This window comes from Plutella xylostella, chromosome 7 (assembly GCF_932276165.1).
Source record: "Plutella xylostella chromosome 7, ilPluXylo3.1, whole genome shotgun sequence".
NCBI lineage: Eukaryota > Metazoa > Arthropoda > Insecta > Lepidoptera > Plutellidae > Plutella > Plutella xylostella.
In genome coordinates, this window is record NC_063987.1 from 7,062,022 (window position 1) to 7,074,869 (window position 12,848).

At 37.5% G+C, this 12,848-nt stretch overlaps 1 protein-coding gene across 1 annotated transcript; it reads right to left on the reverse strand.

The window, feature by feature from the left end:
* Positions 1 to 6,913: 6,913 nt before the first annotated feature.
* LOC119693203 lies at positions 6,914 to 12,329 on the reverse strand. Its single transcript, XM_048622176.1, has 3 exons — positions 12,136 to 12,329; positions 9,865 to 11,079; positions 6,914 to 7,685 (listed from the first exon to the last, which is right to left on the reverse strand). The coding sequence occupies exons 2-3, from the start codon at positions 11,066 to 11,068 to the stop codon at positions 7,276 to 7,278; spliced, it is 1,614 nt and encodes a 537-aa protein (XP_048478133.1). The 5' UTR covers positions 11,069 to 11,079; positions 12,136 to 12,329; the 3' UTR covers positions 6,914 to 7,275.
* Between the last annotated feature and the right edge of the window lie 519 nt (positions 12,330 to 12,848).

Here is a 12,848-nt window from a genome sequence, read left to right on the forward strand (position 1 = left end):
ATCCCACATAAAATATAAGTCAGATCTGGATGACAAATGCGCGTAATAGAACACGAATTGTTAACGTAAATCGTTGAAGATACAAAGATAATATTATTATATTTATTATGTGAGTATTTATATAGGAGCTACCTCGTGCGGTGCTGTTCTATGAGGTAACGCTTCTGCTTCTCACTACAAAGATGCGAGTTAGAATCATATAACATGACGGTAACTATTGATTTCTTTGAAATTTAACATTACCTTGTCTTGGCTTACAGCCAGCCTTATTACTTTCAGCTTAATTTACATGCAACAGCTTTAAATACCTACAGGTGTTGAAAAAGGAAGCTGAAATTGGGTAACTTAGGTCGTTCAGCATTTGTCAGATCATAATTTCAGAGTTCTCTACTCATTAAGTAGGAACTTTGTTGGCACCACAACTACCTCTAATCCTTTTTCTTATTTTATTTTAAACTCTCTTTCATCCAAAGGTTGTCTGGCAGAGATTGCTATAAGCCTTTTTGTACTGTTTTTATTTTTAAGCTTTTTTGTATTTTTTCTGTTTTTGGTGCAAATAAAGAATAAAGAGGATTGTATTGTATTGTCACTTGACCTTTTACGAGACGGCTTAATTTTTTTTTAAATATTTGAATGTGACAGATAAAAAGCTGTTTAGAATGACCCTCTGAGCTTTCTCCTATGACCTTACTTTACCACATTTGTAACACCCTGTATGTTAGTCGGTAGGAAATAAATCGATGTTCCATGCTGCGTTCGTCGTCTGTTCAGGGGATCTACTCTGGTTTCACGGATTGTAACATACATACGCACATTTTCAATTTTAAACTTTTGAAAAACCAATAAAAAACACGCCAAAACATAACAGTTCCCTACATTTCTATTTTTTCCATGGCGATGTCGGTACGGGATAATGTCCAATGTTATTATACCTTCATGGGCACGGGTTGCGATAGAGATAAATGCAGCTCGCGTCTGACAACAGCTACTTTTCTTGATGAAATTCTCATTTCGGAAGAAAACGGTTGTCACCAAGTAAAGTACAATCAACAAATCTGTTTGATTTTGATGTCAATCGCGTCAGCATAATATTATTGCATAGAACAGTTTAATAGCTAAAGCGTCCAGTAACTTTTTTATGAATAAGGGGGTAGGTTTATACATAGGTATACTAAATTTTTTGTATAGTGACGGTATTTGAATAAGGGTGCGATATCATGTCGTCAACTGCGAGTAGGCCAGCTTAGGCCACGGACGTGCATTTCCACGGCCGGGGGGGATTGTCACAGCTGATCCCGGACCGCAATTAGCGCCCCGGCTTCATTATTAATTGCAATTTGAACTGTCATTTACGCCCCTCTAAGTAATGTGGGTTTTGCTGCGGAGCCGTGAGTCGTGACTTCGGTCAATAAATGTGTTGGTTTTTGGGATTTTGTCTGATTTGACACAAGTAGAATACTGTCCTTTTTTTGGAGTAAAATGTTATATTATATTATATGTACCTACATATGTGTTAGTATTTAAGTTATGTAACTTTATTTCATGTGTGTGTTGTGTATAAAGAAATAATATTATATGTATCTTTATCTATCTGACCAACAGTGAGCGTAAGGTAAGGGTAATGCTGCTTATTAGGTAGTTACGAAGATCAATCACACAAATAAAATTATTATTGATAGTCATTAATCACATAATAAATTACCAGATTCAAAAAACTTTGGAGCCTAACTTTTAAAACTCAAAGGTCAAATGTGTCCTTTTTATTAAGCAAATGAAATTAATGGTATCTTCAGGATTTGTATTTGTGCCCAAAATATGGCAATAAGTATGCTCTTAATACCGTTCATATTCTAAGTCCTCTATTTTTTACTAGCTGTGATGTTTTACCAATTTACAATACCTACATAATATGTTAATGGACCCGAGAAACATAAATCCTCAAACAGAACGTCAGTCACATTGTATGTATACAGCTCAGACAGACACAAGTGTGAAATATTGCTCAACATTCACCCCTAGGGCCGAAATGGTTGCCCGAAAGCTTTTACGGGCGAAATCCGAATAGATTCAGCCAACCTAGACCGAGTTACTACGTGCCACTGAATGGATGTGGTTGCAGTAGCAGGCTGCAAGGCCACGCTATATTGTCCAATCTACTGATATTTTTCCAAGCGGTTAGTCATAAACCTGCTGTTAATTAATATAATTCAGGAGAACCATTTTTTCTGTAAAGAAGAAAGAAGAAGAAAGAAAAGAATAAAAAAACTTTATTTGACACTGACTTTGCTGTTAAGTATTTGCGGAAAAAAGCCTGTACTCCATTGAAACTTTGACTTTTATGATGTTTGCAAGTTGTTTACAATGACGAGATGAGTCACCCCTTTCGGCTTACTATAATACTTAGCCACATTTGTACATAATTATACAGAAATCATTCCTTCTATAACAATTAATGGTAGAAATTTGGCTCGTAGAAAATGTTCTTAACACTAGCCCACCTTTTGTACATATATTTTATATATTTGTGCAATAAAGAATTAAATAAATAAATAACAAAAGAATAGAGAGAGAGAGGCAGTTATATTTTTGTCAGTTTCACAGCTGATAAAGTCAAATTAATCAGAATTGGGTGAATTGATCGTTGAGTACGATAATTCAGCCAAACACACGACCAGGAGTGACCTTACGTCACTCACACAAGTGAGAAACAGTGCAGCGATCACAGGATTCGATACTATTTTCGAATCTACACAAACATTCTCGTATAATATGGAAAAAAAATGTCACTTTTGGAACTGACAACTTTGCCTTACATTTTTGACAGTGACAGTTGTCGATAATGTTCTTTTTCCATATGTTTGTGTAGATTCGAAAATAGTATCGAATCCTGTGATCAAGCTTCAGAGGCGCGAGCATAGGATTCGATACTATTTTCGAATCTACACGAAGGGTCGCTTTTACCAAACGCTAAACGTATTTAAATCAAATTTTAAATACATTTTGTACTAACTGACAGACGTATGACAGGCTACTAAATACGTTTAGCGTTTGGTGAAATTCCATCTAACATGGAAAAAACAAATGCCACTTTTGGAACTAACAAATTTGCCTTACATTTTGACAGTGACATTTGACGATACGCAACCAATACGCAACGTAAACGGAGGTTTCGAATCCTGTGCTCGGGCAACTGGGCCTTTATCAAACTCGCTACTCAAACGCACAATTCACTGTAAAGTGATTTATTCCCGAACATACATTTCAGTCTAAACTTTAATCCAGCGTTTCTGAAGACCCTTCCAGTTTGTTAATGTTTAGGCTCAAGGCGTATATTTGAGTAAATAGAGAAGTTAGTTCCTTAGTAGGGTCTCATAATTATGTCGATAGTCTGTAAACTCAACTCTTGTACAACTGACTAAAACAATATTTTTTTATGGGACATTTAAGCTATTTTAAAGTTTTTCAAAATGTTATGTTTCAAAGGTTTTTTTAAAAATAAAAAGCCTTCTTTGAAATATTTTTCGATGGAACCATTCAAAAATTATTTATTTCATCACTGTGCACAAAAAAGTCCAGTAAGGTATGTCCAAATTTTTGCTTGAAAGATCTTGTTGGTAAGTGTTTTTTTTTTATTTATTTTTTACTAGCTGTTCCCGCGAGCTTCGCTTCGCCTTAAAAAGTTTTACCTATAAAATGAACCTTAAATAAGCAAGCTTGACAGCATTGTCTATGATTTTATCGACAGTTCGTTTTGTCTCTAGTCAGTTCACATCACGTCGTAATTAGCCTCGGAGGCGTACACATAGTTCAAGTTATTTTACGGCATTATTTGCTCCTAGTAACAATGTTTACCCCACAACAACAACGCCGGGTAAATTCATTCCCATTTGGGCAGTTTTTGCGGCGTGTTTTGTTGCGAATACGAAAACAGTTTTCTGACAAACATTTCTACGGTCAGTCAGTGACATTATTTATTGAAGTATATTACCTAGTTTATAAGGAGGCCTTTGCCCAGCAGTGGGACACGACACAGGCTGCATAAAAAAAAATAAAAAAATTACCTACTAGATTTTACTGTAAGCTGCGAAAAATGAAGCGATTTTTTTTTTTTGGTTGGGACGTATTATTTAAGGTAAGCGTCCAATTTTTGGCATCGTACGGAAGGGCGATTGTTATAGAAATTCACACAAATGGGTCCACTTCATCAGCTTTGCCAACGCCGTCATACATTTATGACAATCCGTTTAATGCGATACGTACGATACAAATAGCTGTACGCTTACCTTTATAGTTCATAGCAACAATGATTTCGAGTATCATTACAAAAATACCTTTGTAAATTTTACGGATCGGGCCCCCATCTGTTTGTATTCGTTAATTAACAGTTTCACCTTCATCTTTGTCGTTTGCAGAATACAATTCGATTGCCTCGTCACTAATTATCCTGTGGCTTTGTACTAGCTGTCCTTTTGTTATATAATTTTTTGGGAGAATTTGGCAAATACAGGCCTATTTAGGCAGGGTACAGGGTTCTTTTATAATGAATGATTCCTTTTTAAGGTGTGATTTAGAATTTACCCCTGTACATGATACATATGTGTACTTGCTGGTTAACATTTCCAGCAATTAGATCTATAAACAGAAATTAAATTATGCTAGGTCTGTGTTTTTGATCACGACATAAATAAATGAAAAAAATTCAGAACAAAATTTTGTGTAAAATGATATAATTTATTTTTAGCACCAGATTTTTTTGTTTTTCCTTGTAAGCCGACCCATTTTTTATGCGACTTTATTTGTACAAGCTTTTAATTTTGCCGCTAATTGGATTCAGTTCATTTTGGCTCTGCACAAAAATTATTATTTTATGCATACATTATCGTTTTTGTAAACTTCACTATTTACCGAAAAAGTATTCTCAGACCATATATTATTATTTAAAGTTAAATTAAAGTAGATAACATTTTAATTTTGGAACGGCTCAGAAGTAGTGACACGAATCAACAATTGTAGGTATATACAGGCTTGAAATACAAAACAGTTCGTCAAGAAACCGATAACTTGGTCAGGCCTGAACCCTTTGGGTGCATAAAATCTATTCCCTCACCTATTTCCTTTGTAAACTGTAGCGCAGCTGCTACAATTTCCAACGAATCACTGTGAGAGCTCAAAAGCCTTCCCTAGTTCACATTCGGATAGATTGGGATAAACAAGTTGAAACTTGTTTAAGTGCGATAATCCAGCCTTTAATCAAGCTAAGCTCCTGTTGCTTAGGTTCATTAAGTATTTCAGTAGCAGCAAAGGTATTCCAGGCAGCTATGCGATGCCTTAGCGTTCTTGAAGTTTGTTGCTTTTGTGAAATTGAATTGATCAACGGGAATTTGTTATAGATACACATTCGGAAATTACATAATTGCACAGCTGAATTTGGAAATACTTAGGTAATTAAATACCTACTTAGAAACACTTTTCACACATTCTTAACTGCAACCCTATAATAAGGTTCTTATAAATTCCTAAGATTGTCCAGTACCCAACATCTAATTCATTTATTTACCTAAATTAATGCAAAGTTTTATTTAGTTGAAATGACCGTAAGTTATATGAAAATTTACTCGATACCAATAAACTCAGTATTATTTTTTATAGCAGAAAGCATGCTGTGTGTTTGTGCATGTTATTCACACAATTTTCGAAGTCTCATGCTTAGCCACAGTCTTCCAAGAACAAGTGACAAGAGGTTACAATACGATACAAGCGTTTCGCATATCACGTATCAGATACTTCGACATACTTGACTGTCACTTTGATACACTGCAGCGTGCATGGTTGCGAGGCAAGATTTTGATGGATCAACGAAGCCGTCACTTATTCAAAGTCTCATGAGATGTCTACTGATGTACAGTTCTCCCATATTAATAATGCACATGCAAATCTTCGCAAACTGTCGTATTCCCGGAAACACCCGAATCATTGAATCGTAAAAGCACTTGCATTTTGATCCTTGTTCGAAAGAAATAGTAGTCAATATCATGTGACACATAATCGAAAACAATTTGGGCGGTCGGTGGCTGTCACCGATCAGTCAAAGGTCTCAAGGTCAAGATCAGTATTACTTTTGTGGAATTATAAAGAGCTGCAATTACACATCGTTCTTGTTATTTTTTTCAAATGTGAATTTAATTTCAACTTTAATTATTTTTGACGACGCCATATTATGAGGCACATTTAAGAATAAAATATACGTCACATTGATAGACTTCACTTAGCCAATAAAGCCACACCCAAAAGACCAAGTTGTAATTGTTATTGTAATTGTGAATGATCAGCCCTGTAAATACTTTTGAACTGAGATTTTAATGTAAACCTGTGTTTTAAATCCATATTTCTTCTTCTAACATAAACCTTGTGTTATTCAAACCTTATTTCATCCATATTAACACCAGCTTGAGCAAGACATTTGAAAAGTACTGTAACATTTTCAAAGTAAATTTTAATATTATGACAATATTATGAATTATCGACTCAAATTTCGTTACTGATAAATCAATATCTCTTTTAGCACCAAACACCTAAATCTAAAAAAAAATGCATGAAGAAAATGCACTTAACCACTCTAAATACATCTCTAAATACATGGCGTTCGGAAATACGACCGTTGCCGAACAATGGCGAAGATTTCTATGCGCATTATCAATTTTGGGGAACTGTACGGTGGCCTGCGCCTAAAAGTATACAGGTGGAGTTTTTAAAATAGCGATCGCTGAGGATGAAGGAACCAGCTACATCTGTTATAAATCCGGGGACGTGTTGTGTGTGATGTGTGTAGTAGTGGTGTTTATGTGGATGTGCTTGAGCAGCATGTGAGCTTGAGATCGCTGTACAGGATCGATTGGTACCAATAAAACACAGATTTATATTTTGAACGTGCTCCTCGTGCAACGGTTCTGCGGAGAGTGGCGCGGGGAGCGCCTGCGCCCCGCGCCCCGCTCCGCCGCCCGCGTCACCAGCAACTCATTCATTTATTATACATTACATCTACCTTTTACAAAATAAAAATAAATTTAATCAAATTTCCTTCAAACACTTATTTTACTTAAACACTGTTAACATAATACTAAACTAAAGTAATCGTAAGTAATTCTTTAATTAATTAATTGGTTAAATTTTAATTTTAATTATATATTATAAATTTAATTATATTTAAATATATATTATAATTTATGGTTTAATTTTAATTAATTGGTTGGTAATCTGAGACATCATGATTTAAATTTATTCACTTCTGACTGCGTTATCGACAGAGTTGTCATGCTCAGGACAAACTTTCCACTGACTCTCAATCCGTTTTAAATGCACTATGTTACGACGCAGAAGTTGTCCGTTGTCGTCGTTCTGGAGTTCTACATCACCACCATTCTTAGTGATGACTGTATGTGGTGTATCATTGAACGGCGCGGTCAGTTTGTTATCTTTTGTCATGTTCTTCACATAGACCTTTTCACCGACTCCAATATCCGATTCTGTTGCGTGTCTCTTCCTATCTGCGTACTCCTTCCATTTCTGTTTTTGTTCGGTATCGCGATCCCTGGTTTCCATGTCTGTGTCTGCGAATTCTACATCGATTATGGAGGGTAGCTTATCCCTAAATTGACGCTTGTAAAAGAGTTCTGCTGGAGGTTTCCCTGTGACAGAATGGGGGGTAGCATTATACATAGTCAAGTACTTAAGCAAATCATCTTGCCAATTAGATTTTTGAGTTTGACTTATCCGCAAACGTTTTAATATATCACGGTTCTGTCTCTCAACCTCACCATTTTGCTGTGGCCAGTAAGGTATACTATGATACAACCGAATACCAAACTCATTGCAAAAACGCCCAAATTCTGCACTAGAAAACTGTGGCCCGTTATCAGCTGTAATACTGACTGGCGCTCCTAACCGCGAAAATATTTCTTTAAGCATATTTACCGTTTGCAATGTGTCAATAGTCTTAGTAACCTTAACTTCTTTGTAGCGGCTAAAATAGTCTACAATTACCAGGAGGTAATGTCCACTTGGTAACGGCCCCAAGTAATCTATGGCTACGTCAATTCAGGGCTGAGCTGGAAGTTCCCGCCTTCGCATGGGATTTGGGGGGTTTGGCGCAGAAACCAAGGTGCAGCCTTTGCAGGACCGGACAAAGTGTTCGGCATCTTTGTCAATTTTGGGCCACCAAACCTTGGAACGTAATCGCGTTTTCATCGCCACAATTCCGGGGTGACCCTCATGAGCAGCTATCAGCACCTTTGACCTTAAGCTGGAAGGAATGACCACCTTATTGCCGCGCAAGAGAAGTTCATCTTGGAAACACAGTTCATGTTCGAAGATTTTATAATTTTGAACATTCTGATCCCAAACTTGATTGTATAGACCGTTCTCACAAACGCGCTTTAGCTCGCTTAATGAAAGTGCCGTAGGAAGAGACTCGTCCACTACCAAATTGACATAATTGTCATCATCAAACGGGCATGGTGATGGATCACCCGAACTCAACCTAGAAAGAGAATCGGCGATGTTTTTCTTACCGGGACTGTATATAATTTTGAAATTATATGACTGTAAACGCAAAACCCATCGTTCGATTCTCGCGCAGGGTCTAGAATTTGGTCCAAATATAACCTCCAATGGTTTATGATCACTAACTAGCTCGAAACTATCCTTCCCAAATAGATACATGTCGAAGTGTTCTACAGCCCAAACTAGAGCGAGAGCCTCTTTTTCTGTTTGGCAATATCGTTTTTCCCGGTCTGTGAGACTTTTATTGCCATACGCGATTATTCGCGGTCCATTTGCGTCATGTTGGACAAGCACAGCTCCCAGACCAACCGGGCTAGCATCTGCAAAAACTTGTGTCCTATCAAGTGGATTATAATAGCCCAATGTCGTGATCTGAGTCATAGCCCTTTTTAATCCTTCAAATGCCTTAGCCTGACTATTTTTCCAGTAGGAAGTGATATCAGCACCCTTGCTAAGTTTTAATCTTAGTAGTTCACGTAATGGCTCAGTCCATGTCGCAAGGTTAGGGATCCACTTGCCTACGTAATTGACTAAACCCAAAAAACTCTGGACTTCTTCAATGACAACAGGTTCCCGAAAAGACTCTATGGTCTTGACATACTTGTCAAGAGGCTTGACACCGTCACATGTCAGTTGATGTCCAAGAAACTCTATTCTCTTTGCTCTTAACACACATTTGTCATCATTCAGTAGGACATCATTATCGTGTAAAACTTGCAAAGTTTTACTAAGTCTCGTCTCGTGTTCAGCCTCATTGCTTCCGAATACAACAATATCGTCAATAAAGTTGACCACACCTTCACAATGCAAAAGTAATCTTTCGAGGTTTTTTTGAAAGCATTCCGGAGCACAAGAGATGCCAAACATGAGACGTTTATACCGATATAGGCCATGACTACAAATGAAAGTTGTAATATACCTACTATCTTGGCTCAGCTCAAGCTGATGGAATGAATTTTTCAAATCTAGCTTAGAAAACACTTTAGCATTTCTGAATTTGGGAAGCAGCTGCTCCATCGTAGGGAGGGGATATTTCTCTCTAATAATGGCTAAGTTGGCCCGCCTCATATCCACGCAAATTCGAACATCCCCATCACCCTTGAGGACAGGTACCAGTGGTGAAATCCAGTCAGATGGACCGTCAACAGGTTCAATGATATCAGTATCTATTAACTCTTGGATCTTTTTATTTATTTTAGCCTCTAGGGGGATGGGGACCCTTCGGCAAGGTTGAGAGACTGGTTTAACAGACGTATCTATAGGAATATGAATTTGAACACCTCTAAATTTTAAACGGAAACGTACCATCAATTGCATTTATGCCTAAACCTATTCTGAGGACTCCAAGTTTCGTCGCCGTGTCTTTTCCGAGCAAATTCCTCGTGCCATTTTGTACAACAAAAAATGTAGCTTTCAGCGGTTTTCCGTTACCAACTATTATAACGGAATCAAACGAGCCGAGAACATTCAGCGGTTTGTCGCTCCCATATGCCATAAGTTTCTTGTCAGGATTCTTTATTTGATTCTTGACTCTGATACCGCTGCTTTTTAGATTTTCCCACGCTACATCGCTGATAATGTTACATTTGCTTCCTGAATCAATAATCATATCAATTTGTACATCACCTAACGTGCACGTAATTGTGTCGTCACCGTCGATATGGAAGATGTAATCGACTTCTTCAACCGGTTTGGTTTTTTGTCTTTTAGCACCCCTAACTCCACCTTCTTTAGCAGGAATTTCATCTGACTTTCGTTTGTTTGCTCTGGTCCTACAGCATGTGCGAAAATGCCCGATAAATCCGCATTTTAAACATTTTTTGTCACGCGCCGGACAATATTTACTATCGCTGGGATGGTTCCCGCGGCAACGACAACAGGAAGCGGGAGCGGAATGCTCTTTTCTCTTTGTCATTCCTACTTGGTTTACTGGCAAATCTCTGTTAGGTTTAATTGTATCAAAGTTATTTAGTTGTCGTTGCACAGTCTCTAAGGCGTTCGCTTCCGAAATAATTTTGTCAAGTGTGACGTCATCTCCGAGAGTAAGTATTTTTTTACGTAATTCTACTGAATCACATTTTTCAGTAATCTGATCAATCATTTGCTCGTCTGGTGAAGTGAACTTGCATTTAGAGCATTGATGGCGGAGTCTGACGAGATATTTTTCGAATTTCTCCCCACTTTCTTGCTTGACAAGCCGAAACAAATGTCGTTCGTATACGCGACTTTGTTTTGGGGCGAAGTAATCGTCTAATTTTGATAAAGCGACGTCGAACAAATCCTTGCCCTCTACTGCCGCGTCTACGTGCGCACCAGGTATGTTGAAGTAGACTTCTTGTAGGGCTAGTCCACCCATATGCAGAAGCATAGCTCTTTTTGCTTCTGGCGTTGTAACATTTGTGGCTATCAAGTACAACTCAAGCCCCCGTTTCCACTTCTCCCAGCGTAACCCGAGAGAAGCTGGCTCACCTTCGCAGTCCAAGGACTCCATTGGGGGTATTTGCGACATTTTGGGACTACCTGTAGAAGAGTTATCAATTTATAGGTACCGTTCTGATTTTCATCAAACTACCTCTTGATCCCTTTGTTGCGTGACATTTGTCACCATTTCACGAGATCATTTAGGTACCGTCCGGATGGGCGAACTACCTCTAGGATTTAGCGTTAACCTCAATTGTTGTGAGAATTAAATAACAGGTAAATACAAAGAAAATGAATGTAGGCAGTTAAAGTAAACAAATTAATTCGGCATAAACGTGTTTCACAGTGTACACAGTCACAGATATTGTCCGATTTATTAGTTATTATTATTAAGTATTATTTTCGGAATTGTTCACAATGCGACTGATCAGAGTACCCTTATGCATGTGAGGACTATAAAAACGCAAGTATTAGGTATTTGAAGTATGATCGGATCTTTCGATAAAAGTAAAATAATTTAGATTTATACCCGTTTTAATTTAACTCCGAAATGTCTTTAATGTAATAAATAAATAAAACGATGGAGGTAATTAACTTGGTGTTTTGCTATTCACAACAAAAGAGGTGTTTTTTATTTGCCTTAGATCATTGCCTTAATTTAGGTACCTATCGATAGTCAGGATTAGGACCGGTCTCACTATATTCTACATGCATTGACCCAATATGATAATATAATAAACATTTTAACCTTAGAAAATACCTTATTTTGGTTTAGCTGTTTTCCTTTATTTAATGTATCAATACGATGAAATGATTACAAAAGTTACACAATAACCAAATACAGTTACCTACATAAAATCTTAATAGTTAAATTATGGTTATTCATGAATAATGTTTATAATGACGACGGTACATATGTAGGCTTTTATAAATAGACAAGTTCAGACAACAAAATGAATTACTTACTCCACGTATTTTTTTGTTTAATTTTACTTTTAGGTATTTGTGTTAGTTTTTGGATAGGTGACCTACCTACGTAGTTCCTACAAAATTTGGTATGCTGGCAAAATAACAGGTTTCCGAGTCAAGTCCCGCTATCGATTTACTTCTTTTCCAAACATTTATTAGGTATTATGATTTATTATTGGTACATACCTCTAGGGCTTTAGTCACTGGCAGGATCGCCACTTGTACAGGATCGATTGGTACCAATAAAACACAGATTTATATTTTGAACGTGCTCCTCGTGCAACGGTTCTGCGGAGAGTGGCGCGGGGAGCGCCTGCGCCCCGCGCCCCGCTCCGCCGCCCGCGTCACCAGCAACTCATTCATTTATTATACATTACAATCGCTATTTTAAAAACTCCGCCTGTATACTTTTAGGCGCAGGCATCCGTACACTTCAAATCTAAGACCCATTGATAAACAATAAACGAACAAGATAGTCCTCCTCCCACTCAGGTTTCATGTCTCCTTTGCTATCACCACTGTTCGCCGATAGGTAGCAGCCTTAAGCCATCCGTAGTTCCAGAGATTTTGCCTGTACAAAATTTTACAAAGATATATAACAGCTTCGAATCAAAGTTTGGCACTAAATCTTCGGGTGCACGATACGTGGTTTGCGAATAACGATATGAAGCTGGCATCTTACGTACCATACTGCGATGTATGATTTGGACACTTCTATAGAGGTAGGTTATTCAATAGGCGGTTTACCGGGATCTATGAGATCTTGGTAAGCGCCCCGTTGGTAACGTTTGAAAGTTTTGAAACATATATTATCATCATCAGCATTCCGAAAACAGTGGTTTCTATGTTGTAAATGCATAGACTAACCTAATCAATGTTAAAAACCCCCGACACTCAAC